This window comes from Melanostigma gelatinosum (assembly GCF_949748355.1).
Source record: "Melanostigma gelatinosum genome assembly, chromosome: 6".
Classification (NCBI taxonomy): domain Eukaryota; kingdom Metazoa; phylum Chordata; class Actinopteri; order Perciformes; family Zoarcidae; genus Melanostigma; species Melanostigma gelatinosum.
This window is the reverse complement of record NC_136639.1, coordinates 11,082,587-11,103,902: the sequence shown is the minus strand read 5'-3', so window position 1 is coordinate 11,103,902 and position 21,316 is coordinate 11,082,587. Positions and strand designations below refer to the sequence as shown.

Genomic DNA, 21,316 nt, shown 5'->3' with positions numbered 1-21,316 from the left:
AAATGTCAAAGTAAACCGCCATTTTAGTCGAGACTAACCATTCACTGTTGTATTTAGTCTACATCACTAATGATCGTGCATCAAAGCACGTGGCCTGCATTAATCACATTAACTAGTTGCTAACCTTACACACCATGAAGCAACAAAAAGCTAATTCTTTTTTTTATTCCTTTATTTAGCATTATGTGTCTCTACACGTTACAAGTTACTATATATCATCATGAAGAAATGAAGAGTTGAACCAATAGTGTGAAGCCAGTACAGTACAACTCAGTTAGCATTCTGAGGGGACAATTAAGAAAAACACCACAACCACATCATTTTGAAAATTGTCATTAAACTAAAATGATATGACAAGAGTGAGTGAAAAACACATTCACATGTAAAATATTTCTTCTTGCTGCATGGCTCACTTCTTTCTTCCGCCTCTCTCCTTCAGTGCCAGGTGAATGACCGCGCCGTTGCTCATGTTGTAATAAGCCAGGGAGTTGGAATCTTTAATGAAAATTCCCTAAAAAAAAAAAAGGAACAAAGAAATACAATGTATTATTCTAGAAGTCAGGTTAAAAAAGGAAAGATAAGATTAAAATAACAGTTTACCTCAAACTGTAACTTCTGTTTCCCTGCTGGCATGCCCGTAGCTTCATGGATTTTGACTTTAATAACAGACACCTGTGGAGACATTGCATTTGCAGATCCATAAGACTGCAGTCGGTGCACTGGTTTACACTTAAAAACGCAGAAACAATAAGCCACCATTTGCAAACCTGATCTGTGAGCGGGACAGTGAAATTCAGCACTTGGCCATTCAGCTTCCATTCGGTCTTGTCCTGCATGTTGGGTACCTGTACTTTAACTGCCACGGGACCCTGGAGAGGAAAAAATAAAATATCATGGTTTAAGCTAAGACTATCTGTAATAAAGAGTTTGGTTTATCAATGAAATATTGAACATATACCTAGACCTACTTTACTCATATATTCATCACTTTGATTTGGTTGTTCCTCTGTAATCTGTATATTTAAACCCCTGCCTATATTTGTCTCGAATAAAAAGTTTGAATCCTGTATTTTGTCTAAACGCAGATTTCACCATTAACTATTATAAATAAACAAACAACATTTCACTGCTCTAACAAACCTTATTTCTGCGAAGGAACTCCTCCTCTGGCATAAGGTTGTCCTCGGTCTTCATCTTCTTGTTGACTGGCTCATCATCATGAGGTGGCGGTGGGTGGGATGGTGGTGCAGGAGCAGAGCTCGGGGGTTGTGGTACTGGAGGGGCAGGGACAAATGCTGAAAGAAAAAACAGTTATTTCAATTTAAAATGATAATGAGGAGGCCTATGTGGGAAAGGGTTCCCTTAATGTCCCAAATATTTGCATATTTATTTTGAATGTCAGGGATAAGTGTACGGAAACCGTCATCTTACCAGTTGGAACAACCATGGGAGGTGGTCTGGGGGCCATAATGTGAGGTCCCGGTGGCTGCATGGGGACCACATTGATGCGGGGAGCAGGAATCATGGGAGGCATTGAGGCTATAACTTGTCCTGAAGCAAGGCGCACCACAGGAGCCATAGGTCTTGGAATTACAGGTACAGCAGACAGGAGAGTGGTGCGCACTGGTCCCATCTGTTTACAATGAACACATTAGTGAGATATTAGTTTTAGAATTAAATTGAATTACAAATGAACTGTTTTTTTAAGTTACTTACAGAGTGGGGTGGGCGAGGCATCATCATTTGGTGACTGGGTTTAGGCATACCCATATGGGAGGGCATGGGAGGCTGGTGATGAATATCACTCGGCTTGCTTGGGCCAATTTTCTCCTTGGTGTCGTCCTCTCCCACCAGTCCTTTGGCCTTGTGAATGGCTTCGATCTGCTCTTGCAGGGTGATGTTGGCCTGAGCCGCCTGCTGGGTACGAGCCATGCTTCCCGAGTGGCCATCCCAAGTAACCTGGTAACATGGAAAGAGAAAAAAAACGTACAGACTCAGAACCTCAGGAATTCCTGTAACCCCTTACTGTGTAATATAAACCCATGACTGTACCCACCTTCTCCTCTGGCTTCTGGATTTCTTCTTCACCGATCTTCTTACCGATGGCCGTCTCTTCCACACCAAAGATATCTGTTCGCCTCTCAGCCAGTTGTTTCAAGCTACTCTCGATATCCAAACCAGGAGCGTAGACCTCATCTTCGGTCTGTCTCTCCCTGATGCTGCGGTCCCTTTGTTCCAGCCAGCGCGGATCCAGCAGACCAATACGCATGTGCTCTTGCATTTTGCTGGCTTGGATCTTCTCACCAGTAATTGGTGAGATGAGGTACTCATCTGGAGTTATGATTGAGGGTGGAGGCTTGGAAGCTGTAAGGAAAAGATGGTTTGAGATCAACACACTGTACAGCTTGTGATGCAATTGGTATTCCCTCATCTAAGGGAGCATGTGTTACCTTTGGGATCGTAGTCTTTGCGAATGATAACCTGGTCTGGAGTCGGGGGCAGTGGGGGTGGCATAGGGTTGTCTGGTGGCAATGGAGCCTTAATGCCATCATCGTCATCATCAGATCCCTTAAGAAAGCAGGAGGGGGTGGATATAATAATATGATGTTACCAGCACTTATTATTTAATTTTTTTAAGCAGAGGGTCAGAAAACACAAGTATTTAGTCAGATGAAAATTAAATGGGGGCAGCCTGCGATTGGTCAAGGATCAACAGTTTACAAGGATTAATTTCTTCATCATTTCTTACCTCATCCATGTCCTGCACTTGTGTGTCTTGATCAGGCTGTGAGGGCTGGCCTTCGGCCCGGACCTCTCGCTCATCGTCGTCATCCTCACTCTCTACCTCCATCTCCACCTCCTCACTCTCTCCGTACTTCTCATAGCGCTCTTGGATGAGGATGCGAGCGCCAAGCTCCTCTGGTGTGGTAGGTGGGGGGAAGTGGCCTGGGGGAAATAGAGATGCCAGTAAACATAAATTATTCTAGCTACATTTAGGGGGTTACATGTTTAATAATTATAATAATTGTGGATGTATTACCTTGTTCGTTGGGCTGGAAATCCACCGTCTCAACCACTACAAAGTCATGCCAGTCAATTTGGGCATACGCCACACGTTCTTTCTCCCTTTCCTCCTCCTCCTTCTTTCTCTCGCGCTCCTGGAACTTTGCCCACTCAACACGGTACTTCACCTGATGGTTGTGCAGAAAGACAGCTGCTTAACATGTGCAACGTGCTATTAAGTGCTTACTCTGAGAAACAGTCACAGTTTAAGGGGATTACCTGGTCCATAACCTCTCTGGGATTCTCAGCCTCTCTCTTCAGCTTGGCCAGAAGGCCTTTGGGAGGGATCAGAATCTACACGTTGTGAGACAAATCAAAACAGAGTTTAGCATCCCCTCCCAAACATACAATAACGGTAATATCAGAGGATCAATTTGTGCGGTCACCTTTGTGTACTGCTCAACCAGTTTGGTGAAGTAGTTGAAAAGGCTGTGCTGTGGCCGCAGAAAGTCAAACTGGTAGTTCCTCTGTTCTTTCTGCATAAGCTGAGTAAGAAACTGGCGGCCATTGCGAGCGACAAACTGGGCAGTGAGCTTGACAACATCGAGATCAAATGCTGAGATTGATGGAGGATCCGCAATGAACTCGTACTCAGGAGGTGGTTCTTTGGGGACAACTGCCTCTTGAATCACCTGCGCCTAATGACAATTACAAAGGCACATTAGCAACAAATATCCATTAAAAGGACATGAAAAAAAACATGCAGATTAAAATGCAGTGTCTTACTTTCTGAAGCTGTTGAGCTTGCAGCATGGCCTGCTGCATAACCTTGGGCACGGCTGCAGATGGTTCCTGTCCTTTGCCCTCCTTAAATTCATTGACTTTGTGACGGTAGTAGGCATGGTACGGGTCATTTGGGTTGAGGAAATTAAACTTTGGATTGTTGATTTCATTCTGACGGATTCTTGCTTCAAACTCGGGTCCATTCCTGTTAAATGACAAGGAATTTGTTTAGTCATAGACATAAAATCCATTGAAGACTGCAGCTGTATAAAAGATGATATAATTGACACATGTAGAGTTACCAACCTGGCAACAAAGCTGGCTGTCTTGTCAACGATGTTTCGAACCTCAGGAGGTGGATAAATGATACCAACAATGGGTTTAGTGGCTGGGGTTTCTTCTACTGGAGCCTCATTCTGTTGGCATAATTCATATTTGTTAGGCATTTGTAATATGCAAGATAAAAAATATATAAGAATCCTATTAACTATCACTCACTACCAACACAATAGCTTCAACCTTCACCCAGCTTGCATAACATTAACCTCCCTTACCCCTTGTAGCGTCATGCCATGCATACGGATTTAAGTTTAATTAGCAGATGTTTTGAACTGTCTGTTTGTCATTATGTCCCCACCCCAATAAATATAGGAATATTTAACTTGCGGCACATTTACTACGAATGACATTTGAGAAATGCACAGCCAACAGAATATCCCTTCTACAAAATAATTTTCGGGTTACAGTGGACAATGCAGATGTCGCTGTAAAAGTTGAAAGTTTCAGGGGCAAGCGTTAAATTTCGTTTTAGTTAAAGGTAACGTTAGCGTTGTGCGTGAATTGACCCTGAAAGCTAACTCCAAGCTAACAGGAGTTACGCCTTGTGGCGATTATCCAAAATAGACGTCAACGTTACCCACTCCTACTCTGCAATTCACGTTCATTGATAAAAAGAAAAAGTGAATTGTTCACCAGTTCCCCCACTCACAAACAGTATGCCAGCTATATTGCTAGCATGAGCTAACTCGTCACCTTGTTGTTGGACTCCGGCTGAACGATTTGAACAGGCCCAGGCGGCATGGCGAAGTCTTTTTTTGGGGAAAACTGGAAGTAACCTGCAAACACCAAACCAACAAAAGAGTTATGTATTTAACATACACGGATTATACTATATATTTAGCTAGAAACGCAATCTATAACAACTTAAAGTCTAAATTTGCTGTAGTTGGAACACGTACTGCGTCGCGCTTTTGTTGACCCAATAGAGACGTATTACTTCCGGACACATTAATGCCGCAACGCATTATGGGAGTTGTAGTACGTTTTTGCAGGTTGCTGAGGAGATGTGATGCCAACAAGCTACACATCCTCGCCCTCATTGCTGTGTCGGACAGAAACAAACATAAGCTATCTTGTCAGATATGAGTCAGTTCTTGGGTCGTCAGGACTGCATCGAAAGCCTCCGAAGAGACGTCGTCGACCTTCAAGGTGCGATTCTGGACGTCTTCTCCAGAACTGGACCGGTCCGCTTTTCCTCGTGGAAGTTCCCCGATAAACTCTCCTGTCACCTGGACATGGGAACTCTACTGGAGCAATATGACTTTGTGGATGGGAAGGATGCATTCAATCAACACTCCCACATTGTGTTATTGGAGCTGGTGATTGACAGGTAATACATACTTCAAATTAACAAATATTTACAATAGTTATTTATTGATTATTTACTGAAACATAACTTGCCCTTTCTCTCTCCTTTCGCTGAAGACTACTGCTTCTTCTACAAAGCTTCAATGCGTATGTTGAGCAGATTAGGTGCAGCCACAGGAGAGAACAAACCCAGCACAGAGGTCTGTCAGTCGGTCTTGTTGTCAGAAACTATTGGAGTAATTTTGTTCAGTTTGCCAACCTAAAGGTAGGGACATTGATTTATTTAAAGAAAATAAACATGTAAAAAGCATACCAATAGAGAATGGACAGATCTCGTTACTTTTTATACTTTCTTTTTTTTATTTTAGGGGACATACAAAGACATCAAGAAACAAACAAAAGCAAAGCCATTTGACTCTGATGGGACAGAGACAGTGTCACCGGTCTCCCCCCAAATAAGCACAAGTAGAAATTCCTTATCTTCCTGGTCTTCAACAAGCTCCTTTAAGTTTTTGCCACAGGATCATGTACCTTCCAGTGCTACCAACAACACCCCATGCTATCCTAAAGTTCACAGCCACAACGTAAGCTGCCAGACTGTTGAATCATCCCTTGTTCCCTGCAGTGCATGCCACCAAGTGCAATCTACTTTAATAAAAACAGGGCATGCTTTGGTGGAACTGCTTCAGAGTGAGAGCCTGCCCTCATCGCTGCAGCCACTCTTAGTAGCTGTGGAAGACACCCTGGAGCTGGGACATATGACAGCAGGCGATGTCGCCCAGTGGGCCAATGAGCAGCTAAGAGACATGCGCCGGCTGGAAAAACATCTTGTAGATGTGCGGGGTACTGTGCAGCCTCTTAAAGATAGACTAGCAGAGGCAGAAGCTGAGCAAGAGAGATGCAGGTCTCAGCTGGAAGGTAAACGGAAGGAGTTCAAGCAAGAGATGGAAAAACACCAAGCGAACACAGTCCAGCTGGAGTTTTCACTGAGGAAAGCACAAAGATCCATGAAAGAAACAGAGCAAAGGCTGCAAAAGGAGCAACGGCAACTCAAGAGAGGTGCGGAAACGTCAAAAATGAATATGATGGGAACTCATTGCAATCACAAACTGTATCTTTAATATTTTTGTAACAGAAACATTGTGCTTGGAGGAGAGTAATTCCGGACTGAAAGAGAAAGTAGCAGTGCAGCATGATGCATTACAGGCACTAGGTAAGGACATAATATTCAGGTACAGGTACTAAGACAACAAAATACATTTCTCTTACTTACTTAAAATAACCTTGTATGCTGTTTGATGGATCATTTTATTATGCGGTAGAACGAGAAACGAATGTGCTGCAGGATAAATTGAGGACCTTGCACATAGAGGAAGAGGCCTCTTGCAAACTACAGCAAAGGATCCATCAGTTAGAGAGTCAAATCTCTGAAACTCAACTTCATCTTCACAAAGAGAATGCCAAGTACCACAGCGCTTGTCGTCAGCAAGAGGTCAGTGACATCACTTACAAAATAATTATTTTTAGCTTGAGTCCATGACGGTATTTAAATTGGTCGATACAGTTCTTTGTGTGTGTGTGTGTGTGTGCGTCTAGTCAATGCAGGCAAAGCAAAAGTCTTTGTTAGAGAGAGTTGATGGTCTCGACGAAGAGTGTGAAGAGCTGCAGAGGCAGTTGTTGGAGAGGGAGGAGAGACAGATTGACCTTCACAATCAGCTGCAACGGATGACAGAGCAGAAGGATCAAATGCAGGCTCAATTTGCTCAGCAGCAGGTATATTGGAGTTCTTGAGTGCGGCTTTACATTTCATAATAAAGACTTTTTACCTGGTGATGCTTCTTTCCAACAGGACCTGTGTTTGGAGTTCCAAAAGGAGACGCAGACCCGGGAAACATACGCATGCGAGCTAAAGGACAGTGTGGCTGAGCTCAAGGAGTATGTGCAAGCTTTGAAGGAGAGAGAGAGGCTGTTGGTGGCTTTCCCAGAGCTCAGCCCTCAGGCCCAACCAAAGAGTATGGCAGTGATGCACTATTTGTCTCTACAATATCAACATTCTGCACGAGTCATTCACTGACTGACAGCCTAATTGAATGTAAATAAAACTCGCTTAGTACTGTTTACACTCCTATAGAGCACCAGACAGCTACCCTTTTCTTTGGAATGCACACAAACATGTAGCGGGTATCCAGTCATTTATTTCCCAACTGCTTCTTTTTTGAGTCGTGCAGTCATGTTTTAAGTGTTTAAATGTTCATTGTATATTTCAAGGTACAGGAAATGTGCTTTTGGATATGGAGCAACAATTGCAGGCAAATAACTTGCGTATAAAAATTCTGGAGCAAGAAAACACAACCCTGTACACCAGCCTTGTGAAACTGAGGCACAGAGCACAACATAATGCCACCAGGGTAAGTGGATGAACATATGTGAATTGGTGTGTATTACACATGAACTCTCATTCATCTGCTACATGTTGGTTTTGTGGATGTTGAAATTTACATTAGACTGTATATGTTTACCAACAGGGAGCCTCACCTCAGCAGACATCTGTTGAAGAGCAACAAAATCACCTGACACAAATGCAAAAGAGTCCATTGTGAGTTTAATTTGATAACATGTTACTTTGGAACACATGTAGCATTATGCATCATTTTTTAAATAAATGATGTATCATCCCGCTGTGTTTTGGGTATGGCCTTATTTCTCCTCTGGACCACAGGCAGAGCAGCAGTGCAACAGGGCTGGAATACGATAACGGGAGGAGGGAAGCAAGACGAGGGGAAAGTGGTCTAGAGTCAGCCGGGTCAGAGGATCGTGTGTCCACTGCCTCCGCCTCCCCTTCGTCCCTGCAACTTCACCATCAAACCCTTCACCTCAACATGGACGCCACTGCTGCTAAAAGCCATACAAAAACACGCAATGGTTCTCTTCTCTCTTACTCCAGAAGCTCAAATCAGAGGAAAAAAATTTGAACGTAAATGCACAAATACAGTAAAAAAGAAGACACTCTTGAAGCTGGAGTGAGAAAGGACAACAACTACAAAAGGCACATTCCCTACATTAATACGTCGTGATGTCTTATTGTACATTATAGCACACTAACACAAATAATTTTGTAATTTTCAATTAGATTACAAATTATGACAATAGATTACCACTGCAGCCACTATGTTTGTCATTATGTTAAGTTGAATACATACACTGTACATATAAAACTAATTGTGGACATATGTACGGAGCACTGTTGTCTTTAATAGGGTATTCATGTCTGTTGAATAGGTTTCTGGATATATGATATGCTGGATGTATCTGATAGGGTGGCGTTCACAGCAGATGATGCACTTGGCTCTGAGTAGGTGAGCAGTTTGTACAACCTTGAGTGGGACACAAACAATGACACAGATGTGTTGATGGATTTTTAAGTGCTATCTGATGAGGGTTCAGAGTCGGATGTTTCCATGGAAATGCAAGTGCTCTGCGTTATTTTATCTGCGTTTATCTACTTTAAAAAAATTGTCCATAACTTTATGGAAAAAAAATGTCTCTTAATGTAAGTTGCAAGAAAATGTAATGTGTACAATGAAGAATTGATAAATGTTTCTATTTCTTGTTACATGTTTTTTCTAAGCAGCAGGAGGCTGGATTACTAATTGTACAAAATAAGTTATGCTACATTTTTGATAACAATAAAAGAAACAATTCATGTATCGAACATTTTAAATCAATAAATGGTTACACATTAGCAACAATTTGGGTTAAGTATTTAGCAGCAAGCCATGTGTAGAAATTCCTAAATGGCCATGGATCAGACTATTTACAGGTGGTTGAGTGTACTGCAGACCGGCTTAGATATACTAGACATTCCTGCATGTATGACAGAATGTCTATATTATATATATTAAATACCAGACAGACACTGTCAAAATTCCCAGACAGTTTGGCAGGTCACGACCACCACGCAAATAACTGACTATCCTGTCATTCTAGAAATTCTATGCACAACACGCTGTTTATGTTATCTGCTAATTATAGTGTATTTTAGCCACAATTTTAGTCCACTATTTATATTTTTGTATATGCCGTTTCAAAACATTTATTTTGCATTTATAACAGTCTTTTGCATTTTATACAGACCTACACTATAACAGAAATATTTGAGAATTTGTGTGCAAGTACAGAGTACAATACAATTCAGAAGTAAGAAAAGAATTGGATCATTTATAACTGTGCTCCCTGCACAAAACAGAAAGAGAAAGACGTGACAGAACATTTAGCTTACAAAAGCACAACAGTATCAATACCTGTTACTGGCCCCGACATCCAAAGCATAACTGTGAAACACAAAGTTACCAGACAATAGTTGTCAGTGTGCAAAGTTGTACAAAATTCAAGGAATGCCAAAATGACTCCCTTTCTTCCATGTTTGTGTTTAGCTTTACTAATTACAAAGCATGAAAGTCCGATGTAAGAGTTGTTTTTGATCCAACAGACAAATTTAACTAAATCATAAAGACTGATAACTTCAACTTTGGGAATTAGTCTGCACTGATTACTGCAGGTTTAAGGCCATCGGTTTCTTATGAAACACATGCAAACACAAATTGAAATAAATGAAAACATCACATTTATTTGGATCTTTTTAAGTACATTTACCTTTGTAAGAAACAAAATAAAGCCTTCCCTTATTGACACTGTTGTTTACAAGTGTAGACTATGGGAATGCTCTCTATATAATATGAGCGTTCTCACATCTGTACCTTTCTCTAATCTAGGTCAAACTGCAGACAGGGACTGATGCAAATCTGCTGGGATTACGGAGGCCTCAGAGAGATGGAACACATTCCAGGTTTAACATAACCAAAGTCTGCCTGCCTGCCAATATTCAATCCTGTGTGAAGATTTCCATTCAGAGGGTTTGTGCTTGCCTTACATATATATTCAATAATCAAATTATCTCAGGAAAACACAATCAAATAAAAGGCTCAATAATCGAGACATTTGTATAATCTCATACCAACAGGGAGAAAGGGTAAAGGGCTGCTGTTTAAACGTGTGTGAGAAAAGACTGGACAAGCGCAAGATCAGTAACACAGAAAACAACAGGACCATGAGATGAGATGTATGAGATTAACTAAAGCACTGAAGTGGTATCAGCCACTAAAAAAGTGAACACAAATGACTGATGCAGACTAATAGAGGTACATGCAAAACATATAACACAGATACCCTGATATACAAAAAGGACAATGACAACTCAAAAAAATTGAAGCTCATGAGATCTGTAGATAATAATAGAAAATGAAATACATATTTTAGAATATGGGATTAAATAACTTGCCAGAAACTACTTTTCTTGGGGCAGTCTATGAGTACCAAAAGGAGGCGATGGACTAAGAGGATCCAAATCATTAGAGCGTGTAGTTTCTCCTGAGGTTTGCGGGAGAATGTGAGAAAAAGGCAAAAATGTAAACTCACAAAAGCATACCTCTGCTTGGATAAAAAACAAAAACATGCAACGCATGATTGCTTAATATGCTCAAAATTATTTCCCACCTCCAGATCTGTGTTAGCAGCTAAAAATTAAAAAAAAGAATCATCGACTGAGTGTACTTAAAGGTTCTATATATGAAATTCAGAGCGCATCTATTGCTTCCTCACGGCTCTCAACATGGCGACGGCAGTACTGACAAAGCAAACAGTGTTTACCTTGAGGGAGCGGCGTGTGAGCGCAGAGAAGAGTGGCAGCAGTGGCTGCTTTGTTAATGCTCTGAATATCGATTTGTTTGATTTTAGTACCTTTAACTACACATTTGTCACAAAGCCAGCACCATACATAACCTATAACCATGTGTATTTTGACAAACTGGCAAGGTTGCGAGAAAAGAGGATATAACAACTTTGATGCTAGGATCTTACAGGACAGTGATAAAGCGCCCTACTGTACATTCGAGTATTACAAGATATACAAATAGGCTTCACAACAAGACAGCGAGCGTGCGTCCCATCCTGTGGTGTGCTTACATTTGGAGAGCAACGAGTATAGACTGTGGCAGACCAGTCACACGCTAACGGGAGTGAGATACAGAGAGAACACCAGGAACAGTAAAACGCATGAGTGGGAGACAACAGACACAATACCAGGCAGTAGTAATGACGATGTTAGGTCACACATCATCTATTTCCTGCGTACTCCTCAGCTGTCGAGGCAGTGGAAGGGTTGGTTTGGTGCGGCGAGGTGTACAATTGTCCATCGGGCTGGACAGACTGCACCGTCTCCACCAGGCTGCCGCTGGGTAGCACCACGTACCGGGCGGCCGTGTCTTTGGGCTGCATCTCCCGAATTCCCTCCTTACTGTGCCAGATTCCATAGCCAAAATACACAAAGAGACCTGGGAAAGGGACAACATGAAACACGGGTAACCATCATGACTCTAAATTAAAGTCAAGAATGCTGCACACAGGTGTGAAGTGAGAAAAATGTCTCAACGTTGGATATATCAGTTTTGGGTTGTGTTCTCATTTTGTGAAATGTTGATGGCTTTCATATTTGATTTTATTTGGGCAAAATCAATATTTGTGTTTCAAAAACCCATGAACGGTTCATAAAAGCTTTGACTATATTTTGTTATACCAACATGCTGGCAGCATAGTAGTGCTTCAAGCTAAATGCTAGTGTCAGCATGCTAACATGCTCAAAATGACAACGCTAACATGCTGTAGTTAAGCAGGTATTATCTTTACCATGTTCACAATCATAGTTTACTGTGCCATCATTCCAACATTTGCTAATGAGCAGTAAACACAAATTACAACTGAGGCTGATGGGAATGCAAATGTTGACCTGACGATGATGCGATCAATGTGCACATCATCACCAATGTTGATAAAGTGAAGGGGACATGCATGTGTGTACAAAACGTCATGAAAATCCATTTCATTGTTATAGTAGTTGTTGAGATAGTTCAGTCTGCCCTCAATTAGTTACAAGCTTGATGGAATACAGAACTTTTATCAATTTGTAATTATATTTACTCTTTGGTGTAATATTGATTACTTGGATTGAATTCCACCTAAACTGAGTCGAATGTAAAAATCCTACTTTGTTTTGTCTTTAGTGGCCATTAATGCCGGTAAGTGCCCGTAACTGTTCTGAGAGCCGAGCCTAAAACCCTGTCAAGTGTAAAATTCCATGTGTGTGCGTCTCGTTAACTTGCTGCAGTGCGACAGCGGTCTTAAAATGGCTTACTAGTCAAGAGACGCCTTAAGCTAGTGCAGCTAATCATGTTGCCCCAGTGATCTCCACTGACAGGGCATGAATGCAGTTTGACAACCATCTACATTCCCTGAGGGTTGTTGACGACAGTAAACACTTTCTCTATTCCCTTGACACACCTTGAGCTTGACAACCGTGACACTTTGTCACGGTTGAAAGCAGTAATCAAGTTACGTAGCCTCTGTGTTGTTGTACACTATAGTGTACATTTTAAATAAGTCTATTGCAAATAACGTGATTGGTTGATGCATTTATACGTGGTGTGAAAACTCAGAAGAATCGACCTCGTTTCAAAGTGTAGTATTTGCATTCTGAATGAAAGTATTTATTAAAAAAATAATAAACAACAAAACAACAAAATATAATGACGTGCAAAAAAATGCCCCCGGTGTGAACGGTCTTTAGTGGGCAGAAAATGTTTGTTTGTTCCGAGGATGTAATGCACATTAAGTTCACGCGGCAGATGTTTTACGATCATAGACTGTTTATAAGAAGTGGACGTAGTCACCGCGACGTCACCCATTTATTTGTGGACTCCCGTTTTAAAAAGGCCTCAAATTTTTTGCCATATCCATCTAGTTGTTTTGGCCATCGCGGCTTTTTGCAACCACCAGTGACACGAGAGGGTGGAGCCAAGAACAACCAAGATATTTTTAGGCGACCGAAAAGGTTACAATTAACCTTCATAAACTGAAAACACAATGTGAAAGGGTTAAATTTGTAACACAAAAACACGGAAAACGCCGTGGTAGCTACCTGTCATCACAAAGTGGCCATGCCCTAAAGCCTATCCTGTTTTGTCATCTATTTTACTCTGAATGGGATCATAATTTAACATGAACATGTTGTATTTAGACTTGAAACGAGCGATTGAGAGCATAAACTCTGAATTGTTTACTGAAGCGTCGCCCCCTGCCATCAGACAGAATGCAAGTTTAAGGCAATTCGGCATTGGCTTGACTTTTCAGACCTGAAGGTGGCTGCCTGTTGATTACTTTGCATTCAAACTACCTGCTGAGATAATATTCATTTCAGTTCACGTGTGTGATGTTGATAACGCTCCCTTTAAGTAACCAAAATTAGATTAACAAAATGCATAGCAGTGTTTGTTTAGAGAGAGTATTGTATACCCACTGCTTGCCGCCTTTGAAGTTGAGCCAAAACGTGTATTGGAATTGCAGTATTGTTCTTGAGGCATTATGCAAATGAGGAGAGTAGAAGTTTTTCTCCAGCCAGTATGTTTTCTGTCCGAGTTCTGGTGCCTTCTTACCTACAGCGATCCATACGGTGAAACGAATCCAGGTTAGATAGCTGAGCTTCATCATGAGGAATATATTAATGAGAATACTGGCAGCTGGAGTCAATGGAACCAAGGGTACCTATAAAACAATAGCACGTCAATTATACTCCAATCATAGTTGCCGTAGTTTTCATGACGTTAACAATTGGATTTAAATAAATGTCTCAATTTAGTTGAGATTAAATGTTGAGCATAATTTAAATGTGTGTTGCTGCCAGGACAGTGAATGCAGTGGAGCAAACACGTTGATCTGAGGACCCAACAAAGTGAAAGACAGCAGTATTTAAAAAGTCTTTGAAACAGAGTTGTGCAATAGTTGCAAAAACCATAAAGGAGCTCACCTGAAATGTTTTGCTGCTGGTTTGTGGCTCGTGTAACCATATGAGTGCCAGGCTGAGAACATAAGCTAAGCTGAGAATCACCAGCAGCATTGTGAAGCTCCAGATAGGCAGATGCAGCTGTTTGGTTCCAAATTCTAGCACTGCACAGAAGGAGACTGAGCTCACGATTATAGTCAGCACGCAGTAACCCACCACCTCGCCCGACTCACAGTCCCCCAGCAGCTTGCCCAGGTACGGTTGCCAGTAGGCCTTCAGCTGTCCCACCTCCCGCCGCTCTGTTGACGCCTGTCTGTCTACCAACTGGAGTTTGTCAGAGAAAGACTCGTACTGCTTCAGCTCCCCGCTGTCCTCGTTTATGGTCCGAGACTCTGAGGGGGCATCAGAAGGCTCAGCACTTGGGTTGGAAGATGTGGAAGATGTGGAAGATGTGGAAGCGGTTCCCTTGGAGCTGGTTTTATCAGGCTGGAAACGCAGCACAATGACACTCGCTGCCACAAAGGTGTACGCCAGGAGGGTGCCGATGGACAAGAACTGAACCAATGCCTCCAGGTCAAATACGAGAGCCATGGTGGCCATGAGGACCCCAAACACCAATATGGCATTGACAGGGACCTTGGTGATGGGATTGACTTGTGCGAAAATGGAGAAAAACAACCCATCCTCTGCCATGGCGTACACAATCCGAGGGAGGGAGAAGAGATTACACAGCAGCACAGTGTTCATCGCTAGAAATGGGAACAGAGTAATTATCAGGATATGCGCAGTGAGGACTACTGCTAACCATTATGTAAGTATTACCATAATATACTTAGTCTAACAGACATTTAAATTGTACTTCTCAATTGAAAATAGACTCACCACAGATGGAACCTATTGCCACAATAACCCCAGCCCAACTGTAACCCCGGCGGAAGAAAGCATCTGCCAGAGCGGAGTTGGGGTCCAGCGTATGCCAAGGTACCATTAGTGTGAGCACCGTGGAGACCAGGATATATGCTGCAGCTGCCAATCCAAGGGAGATGGCAGTGGCAATTGGAACAGATTTCTGTGGGTTCTTTGCCTCCTCACTTGAAGATGCAATTACATCAAAGCCCACAAATGCGTAGAAGCATGTCGCTGAGCCCGCCAGTATTCCAGACAGCCCGAAAGGTGCAAAACCTCCTTCTTTCTCGCTCCAATTGGCTGGTTCAGCCAGAATGAAGCCAAATACCAGGATGAAAATGATGACAACCATGCTAATAGTGGAGAAGATGTGATTGAGGTAAGAGGACACTTTAACTCCAAAGGAAATGAAGAATGAGGCAACTACTAGAATCCCTGCTGCAAGGAGGTCAGGGTAATGGGCAAGGAAGGGCACATTCCACTGCATGATGTGCGTCTCTGTGAAGTTCTGGATGGCGTGGTTAAAAATGGAGTCCAGATAGCCACTCCAGGCACGTGCCACAGCGGCGCCACCGATCATATTCTCCAGAATCACATTCCAACCAATGAGAAAGGCCCAGATCTCTCCCACAGATACATAGGTAAACATGTAGGCAGATCCTGTTTTGGGAATGCTTGCCCCAAACTCTGCATAACAAAACGCGGCCAGCAGAGAGGCAAGACCTGCAATAATGAAGGATATGATGACAGCAGGCCCAACTATGTCTTTAGCCACTGTTCCTGTCAGGACATAAAGGCCAGAGCCCACCATGCCACCGACTCCCAACAGAGTCAGGTCTAAGGTGGAAAGGCAGCGCTTCAGCGACGTGGCCATCATGTCATCATCCAGTGTCTTGAGTCGGTTCAGTTTCTGACAAAAGCGCACCGCTGGGGTGCAGCTTCTGGGACAAGTTTCCATAGCTACAGAGTTGGAGAGCTGGACAGGATGTTGCTGAAACAATCACACTGGATCCATCGCCTGTTTATCAAGCTGACCTGCAAGACAGAGCACAAGCAGACAAACATTGTCAAATGCATGAGGAAAAACTACTGCAGGTTACGTGGTCTAAAGTTTTAAACCTATTGCATAGCCAAGAAACACAGAATGATGGTTTAACTTAATACACTTTATGTTTATATTTGAGCTGGACATAGGCTACTGTTTCAAGCACGTACAGCATGACGAAATAAGCATTTTGTATAGCGTTGGTGATAGTCATTATAATGGAAATAATAGGTTAGTTGAATAGGAACTCCCGGAATCTTTTATGCATGAGAACCAAAAGTTACATTTCTGATTTTAAAAGCAGCATATTAGTAACAATTTGCTTTATAAGTAATCGTGAAACAAAGCTCATTTACTTCGAGCAAATAATTAAAAAGACAGAAAACATAGTCTATCTGGCCGTTCACCAATTTGAGTAAATCTATTTTATCTAGACCGTGCAATTAGGCCTGCATGTGTTACACTGAGCACTCATCACTCAGTAGCCTACAAGGCAAGTCCACGTCATCCGGTGCGCGGATAAAAGCTTCACATCATGTAACGACGTGAGATGGAGATAGTGCATTTTTTATTTGTTTGACTGTAAACAATGTGTTATGGCTCGTCATTTGTTTGATCCAGTATTCATCCTCCGGGTCTGGGCGGTGCAACATCCGATGCCTGCCCTCGATAGGCATATGGCGACAACAGAACGCCTCTGCTATAATTACGTAACGCTTTATTCCCTTCTAGAAATAACCCCCCGGCGCCATAAACTACAAGAATCGTTTACACTACATAGACTATTTATCTTTAGTAGGCTTTATATCTATGACCACACACTGTACCGTGGAGGGAACAGACGACGACGGGAATAAACGTCGTTTTAAATGCCAAATTAATAATTTAAAACAAAATGGAAACGGACGCAAAAAGAAGATCGTTAGTCTATTAGACTTCCCTACTCCTGTATGTTTTGAACATGCAGAGCGACGTCGCAATCATTCGTGCGTGAGCAGGTGTGAACATTTCCCATGATTCTGTTTGTAACCGCATAGACAGAGACGTCCGTAATAACGTAAGAAATACAAGCATTTGCTTTACCGTTGTTGTTCATGGTCTGACATGGTCTGTTGCAGGTCCGGCTTGACATAAGTTACCGAGGTGCATCGTCTGGTGATGGAGCCGAAGGTGCGTCGAGGAATAAAAAAAAAAACCTTCAAGCGCCGCCTGGACTGCTTCTTAAAGGCACAGTCACCTTTAACTGAGAGGGCTTCCCCACCGCGTCCCACCCATATTACAGCATCATGCGAGATTATACGGATCCGGTGCTCACTATGAATTTAAACACGTTTGAAAATTATACAAAAAAGAATCAGCTTAAGTAAGTACAAATGGTTTGAAGTAAAATTATACTTCCATAGTTCAAGTGACTAAAATCAGAGCAATATTCGAAAATCAAACAACAAACACACCACAAACCAGGGCCCCGTGCCACGTAAGTGGTTCAGCAAAGTCGATCAAATGTCCTATTAGCCAGCCTACATTAACGAGATGATTGATGTCAGGCTATCTCGGTTCCTGCAAGGCTGATCCGCTCTCAAACAGTCTCGTTAATTCGAACCAGACGATCGGGATCAGGACGATTGCGCGTGCTCGTCCTACGTCAAAAGGGGGAAGCGTCGATCACCAAAACCATGATTTTCTAACAGTAGGGAGCTGCACATTAATGCAATAGAGGCTTCTTAGTTTGCTCAGCTGGTTTTAAGGATCACCGTGTGTCTCACTTTACATGCATTTCCGGAACTCCCGTATAACCCCCAGTATATGCGCAAGCACATTAGACTACCGTATATGACCGGAGCTGCCATTTCTTCCGGGGGAGTGACCAGCTTATCCAGCTACCTTCACTGAGCCTGCGCTGGAGCAGGTTCAAGCTTTTGGATGTGTTGCCATGGTGATTTTGCCGAACTTGCTTCGTGGAACCGAAAAGCCTGATCTACGTCATCTTATCCTGAAAAGTATCCGGCTAACTCAGTTAGACACATACGTGACACGGGGCCCAGGTCAATCTGAAAAGGTGCGTCTTCAGTGTCAACAAGCAAAAGCACGCATGGTGCATTCCCTTTAGGGTGCTCCCCTAGGGTTTCTCGATAGCCGAACAGGCGCATGTTTTAATTGGCTCGTGATTGAGTGTTGAGCAGTCGCAGCCTCCGAGTGAAATAATTTGGAACCCAGTGCGAAACAAAAATAACTGCACTGAAAAATATTACTGTAAAATAATTCACAAAAGACACAAGACATTTTGAGAGACTTAATCTGTTTTATGAAAACAAATATTCATGAAATGGAAAATCAACACATACAAATATGCAATACTGCCATCCAAACTGGTATTGTTCATATGTACCGGTATATCATTAATTAAATTGTTCATTGTTGGTTATTTGTTTATTTATGTGGGCAGTAAACTTAAACCAACACTGACATTTAAAAAAATATAAATGTAAATGTAAAGGTGTTAGCTCAAAATCGAGTTAACATCCCTCGTGCCCACACAACTAAAGCAAACTTAACAGATAAAAAAAACATTATACACAAAGAAAAAGTAGCACAAATATGGGTAAAACAAGTAGAAAATGTATTATAATACTGTTCATTTAAATAAGCAAGGACGTGCCGGCACACTGGACCTGACACTTCAGTCAAAGGTATCAGGAGGCCTTCATGAAGTAGTCCCAGTTACAGCAGTCTCTGTGCCCGTAAGCAACATATTGATCCTCTAATTTCCGTCAGAGCCTACTCCCTCAATGCTCTTTAAATATGTAAACAATGTATCTGTAAAGGTTTTGCAACATATTAACTTCCTAGTTTCACAATCTGTGACATGTCAGTTAAGTGCTTTACAATCTATGTCGTCACAACCTGCTTCTGTTCTCTACCGAGACTGCAGACGTCTCACTTGTACACTCGAGAACCAGCCTTCTCCTACGGTTTTTGATGGTGGATATTACACTTCCAACAAGTGATGAACACGTCAAAGCAATCAATGCCACAAGTTGACCGACACTTGTTGGATCTCACAATTACTGGAACGGGAGCATATGCAGTCGGTGGCTATTGCAGAATTGGGCCTCCTTGTCAAAGGAGTCCAGATTGTGACTCCTTCTGTTGAAGCTTGAGGATCAATTCGAGTAGGTTCATCTGCATCGTCAGCTCCTGAAATAACACATACGTTGAGGAGAAATTAGTTAGGACATACATTGCCATCTGCTGGGCATTTGTCTGTACCACAAAGAGCATGCTTTCTATGCTCCCCCACTTGTGGTATTAGTATGCATTTTAACTACAGTGAAGTGAGTAGACGTTTAACCTGAGGATTAGTGGTGATAAAAAATCCAGGGACTCCTGCTTTCTCCAAGGTGTTCTGCTGGTCTATCACTTTTTGATCCATTTCCGCTACAATCTTCCTATCCATCATTCTTTGTTCCTCTCGCACACGGATTTCCAGAGACTGACAACACAACACACAACTATTAGTAAACCAAAAAGAATACAGCAATAATCATAGCACCAGATTTCAATGCCTTACCTCTAGCTCTGCTTGTTGGTTAGATTTGAGAAGCGTGAGGTTGTGAGACTTGCATGACTGTATGGCATCCTTGTGTTTCCGTACAAGATCTTGTTTGAGTGCTGCACACAAAATAAATAATTCATCAAACATCACACTGGGATGCAAACACAACCTGACACTAAAGGCCCGTTCCAAGAAGCAGGTTTGATACTTGATATTGAAGGAACTCCTGGTTTGCATCAGCAATCATCCAGGTTAAAAGGGCACGAGCTTGCTTCTCGGAACAGGCCCCATTAGTCACGAAAAGAAAGAGAGCAGAGCACCAACCTTGGTGTTCACAGTGCAGCTTTTGCCTCTGGTTGTACAGATTTTTCTCTGTGAGATGCTGAATATCCAGGAGTCCTTGCACAATCTCATACACCGTCCCATCTATGAGTGCTAGGGCCAGGTCACCCAGCGTGCTGTAGGACAGCCGCTGCTGGAAGGAGCTGCAAACCATGGAGGAAAACAAAACACACAACAAATAATCATCAAGATCTAGCTTTATTTCCTGGTACGGCTGATAAGCAGTCCTTTGAATTCCCTGAAGGAAGTCTCGCCTGAAGGAAGTCTCGCCTGAAAGGCAAGGCACCATTACCTTGGTAAATCTTTGACTAGTGTTTGCAGTTCAGATAATAGGTAGTAATGTCTTTCTTGATGTTTAGTGGAGTCGCCGTCAGTGACTTCGGGGTAACCATCCATCTCCATCTACAGATGAACACAGCAGCGGGACGTTGGTTAACACATTCAGATAAGCTAGCTCGAAGTAGCAGGCTCGGCTAATTTAATTGTTGTATATTTAAACGTTTTCAGAAACCAGATCGGTAAGTTATATTGAAGACTAGCCTGTATATGTAATAGATAACGGCAGTTAAAGTTACTAAACCAACTTAACTGGAGGAAAGTGATTGTTTTGTTCGCTGTGGGAAAAGGACCCCAAGTTGCTGGCTGTCAATATGCCTGTCCGTAATGGCGCGTGCAGTAGCTTAATGTGTTCGCCAGGTGGCGCATTGAATCACAGAAGGGAGGCTCCTGAGGACCTGCTTAGCTATCACCATACGTTTACGGACATTATAAATTAGCACGAAAGCGCAAAAAAAAATAACAACACAATAACGTCAATTACAAACAGATAGTGAGCAATGTCAGATATGACAACAAATAATGTCTTGTGCTGTTGTGACTGCAGTTCATTCGATCATGTTTATTTCAGAGTGGACATTTCATGACGGGTTAATTTGGCTCGTTTAAAAGAAGAGCAGATATAAGACGGACGCATCGCCTGAACACAGTTCAGCTGCCCACACTGAGTGACCCTCTGTGCTCGACCTGCTGGACTGACTGGGGCTGCATGCGCGCCTCTGTCGCGCGCTACTGGTGGGCTGTGCGGTGTCACGCGCCCAAAGGTGCCATGAAATGAAGAAAACTCACTTGCGGAGGGGAAGAGCAC

The 21,316-nt window shown here is 42.5% G+C and overlaps 4 protein-coding genes across 4 annotated transcripts; 1 reads left to right on the top strand and 3 right to left on the bottom strand.

Annotated features, from left to right (window-relative positions):
* Positions 1-175: 175 nt before the first annotated feature.
* sf3a1 (splicing factor 3a, subunit 1) lies at positions 176-5,066 on the bottom strand. The gene is made up of 16 exons (XM_079269438.1): positions 5,025-5,066; positions 4,819-4,901; positions 4,093-4,202; positions 3,790-3,991; positions 3,450-3,701; positions 3,283-3,357; positions 3,041-3,191; positions 2,750-2,946; positions 2,451-2,568; positions 2,057-2,364; positions 1,717-1,959; positions 1,432-1,633; positions 1,141-1,295; positions 768-869; positions 601-672; positions 176-511 (listed from the first exon to the last, which is right to left on the bottom strand). The coding sequence occupies exons 2-16, from the start codon at positions 4,864-4,866 to the stop codon at positions 410-412; spliced, it is 2,337 nt and encodes a 778-aa protein (XP_079125564.1). The 5' UTR covers positions 4,867-4,901; positions 5,025-5,066; the 3' UTR covers positions 176-409.
* A 25-nt stretch (positions 5,067-5,091) lies between these two features.
* ccdc157 (coiled-coil domain containing 157) lies at positions 5,092-8,405 on the top strand (the record flags this gene model as incomplete). Its single annotated transcript, XM_079270755.1, is given in 11 exon segments — positions 5,092-5,193; positions 5,196-5,455; positions 5,551-5,698; positions 5,802-6,492; positions 6,569-6,646; positions 6,756-6,925; positions 7,030-7,206; positions 7,283-7,445; positions 7,702-7,841; positions 7,959-8,029; positions 8,153-8,405. Coding segments are annotated over 11 exon segments (2,253 nt in total).
* A 1,138-nt stretch (positions 8,406-9,543) lies between these two features.
* On the bottom strand, positions 9,544-16,187 carry slc7a4 (solute carrier family 7 member 4; the record flags this gene model as incomplete). The annotated part of the gene is made up of 4 exons (XM_079270903.1): positions 9,544-11,822; positions 13,977-14,085; positions 14,348-15,072; positions 15,206-16,187. 4 exons carry the CDS (start codon positions 16,185-16,187, stop codon positions 11,605-11,607), a joined length of 2,034 nt encoding a protein of 677 aa, XP_079127029.1. The 3' UTR covers positions 9,544-11,604.
* A 2,454-nt stretch (positions 16,188-18,641) lies between these two features.
* On the bottom strand, positions 18,642-20,721 carry dgcr6 (DiGeorge syndrome critical region gene 6). Its single transcript, XM_079269726.1, has 5 exons — positions 20,465-20,721; positions 20,155-20,315; positions 19,846-19,946; positions 19,627-19,767; positions 18,642-19,472 (listed from the first exon to the last, which is right to left on the bottom strand). The coding sequence occupies exons 1-5, from the start codon at positions 20,572-20,574 to the stop codon at positions 19,395-19,397; spliced, it is 591 nt and encodes a 196-aa protein (XP_079125852.1). The 5' UTR covers positions 20,575-20,721; the 3' UTR covers positions 18,642-19,394.
* Positions 20,722-21,316: the final 595 nt, after the last annotated feature.

Excerpts from the sequence above, each read along its gene's own strand:
- dgcr6 (XM_079269726.1), bottom strand. The coding sequence starts at position 20,574 with ATGGAGATGGATGGTTACCCCGAAGTCACTGACGGCGACTCCACTAAA. Across the intron at positions 20,316-20,464 it reads CTAGTCAAAGATTTACCAAG|CTCCTTCCAGCAGCGGCTGT; the intron begins GTAATGGTGCCT and ends CATGGTTTGCAG. Across the intron at positions 19,947-20,154 it reads GCTGCACTGTGAACACCAAG|CACTCAAACAAGATCTTGTA; the intron begins GTTGGTGCTCTG and ends TTTTGTGTGCAG.
- sf3a1 (XM_079269438.1), bottom strand. The coding sequence starts at position 4,866 with ATGCCGCCTGGGCCTGTTCAAATCGTTCAGCCGGAGTCCAACAACAAG. Across the intron at positions 3,702-3,789 it reads AAGCTCAACAGCTTCAGAAA|GCGCAGGTGATTCAAGAGGC; the intron begins GTAAGACACTGC and ends AATTGTCATTAG. Across the intron at positions 2,569-2,749 it reads AAGTGCAGGACATGGATGAG|GGATCTGATGATGACGATGA; the intron begins GTAAGAAATGAT and ends TGCTTTCTTAAG.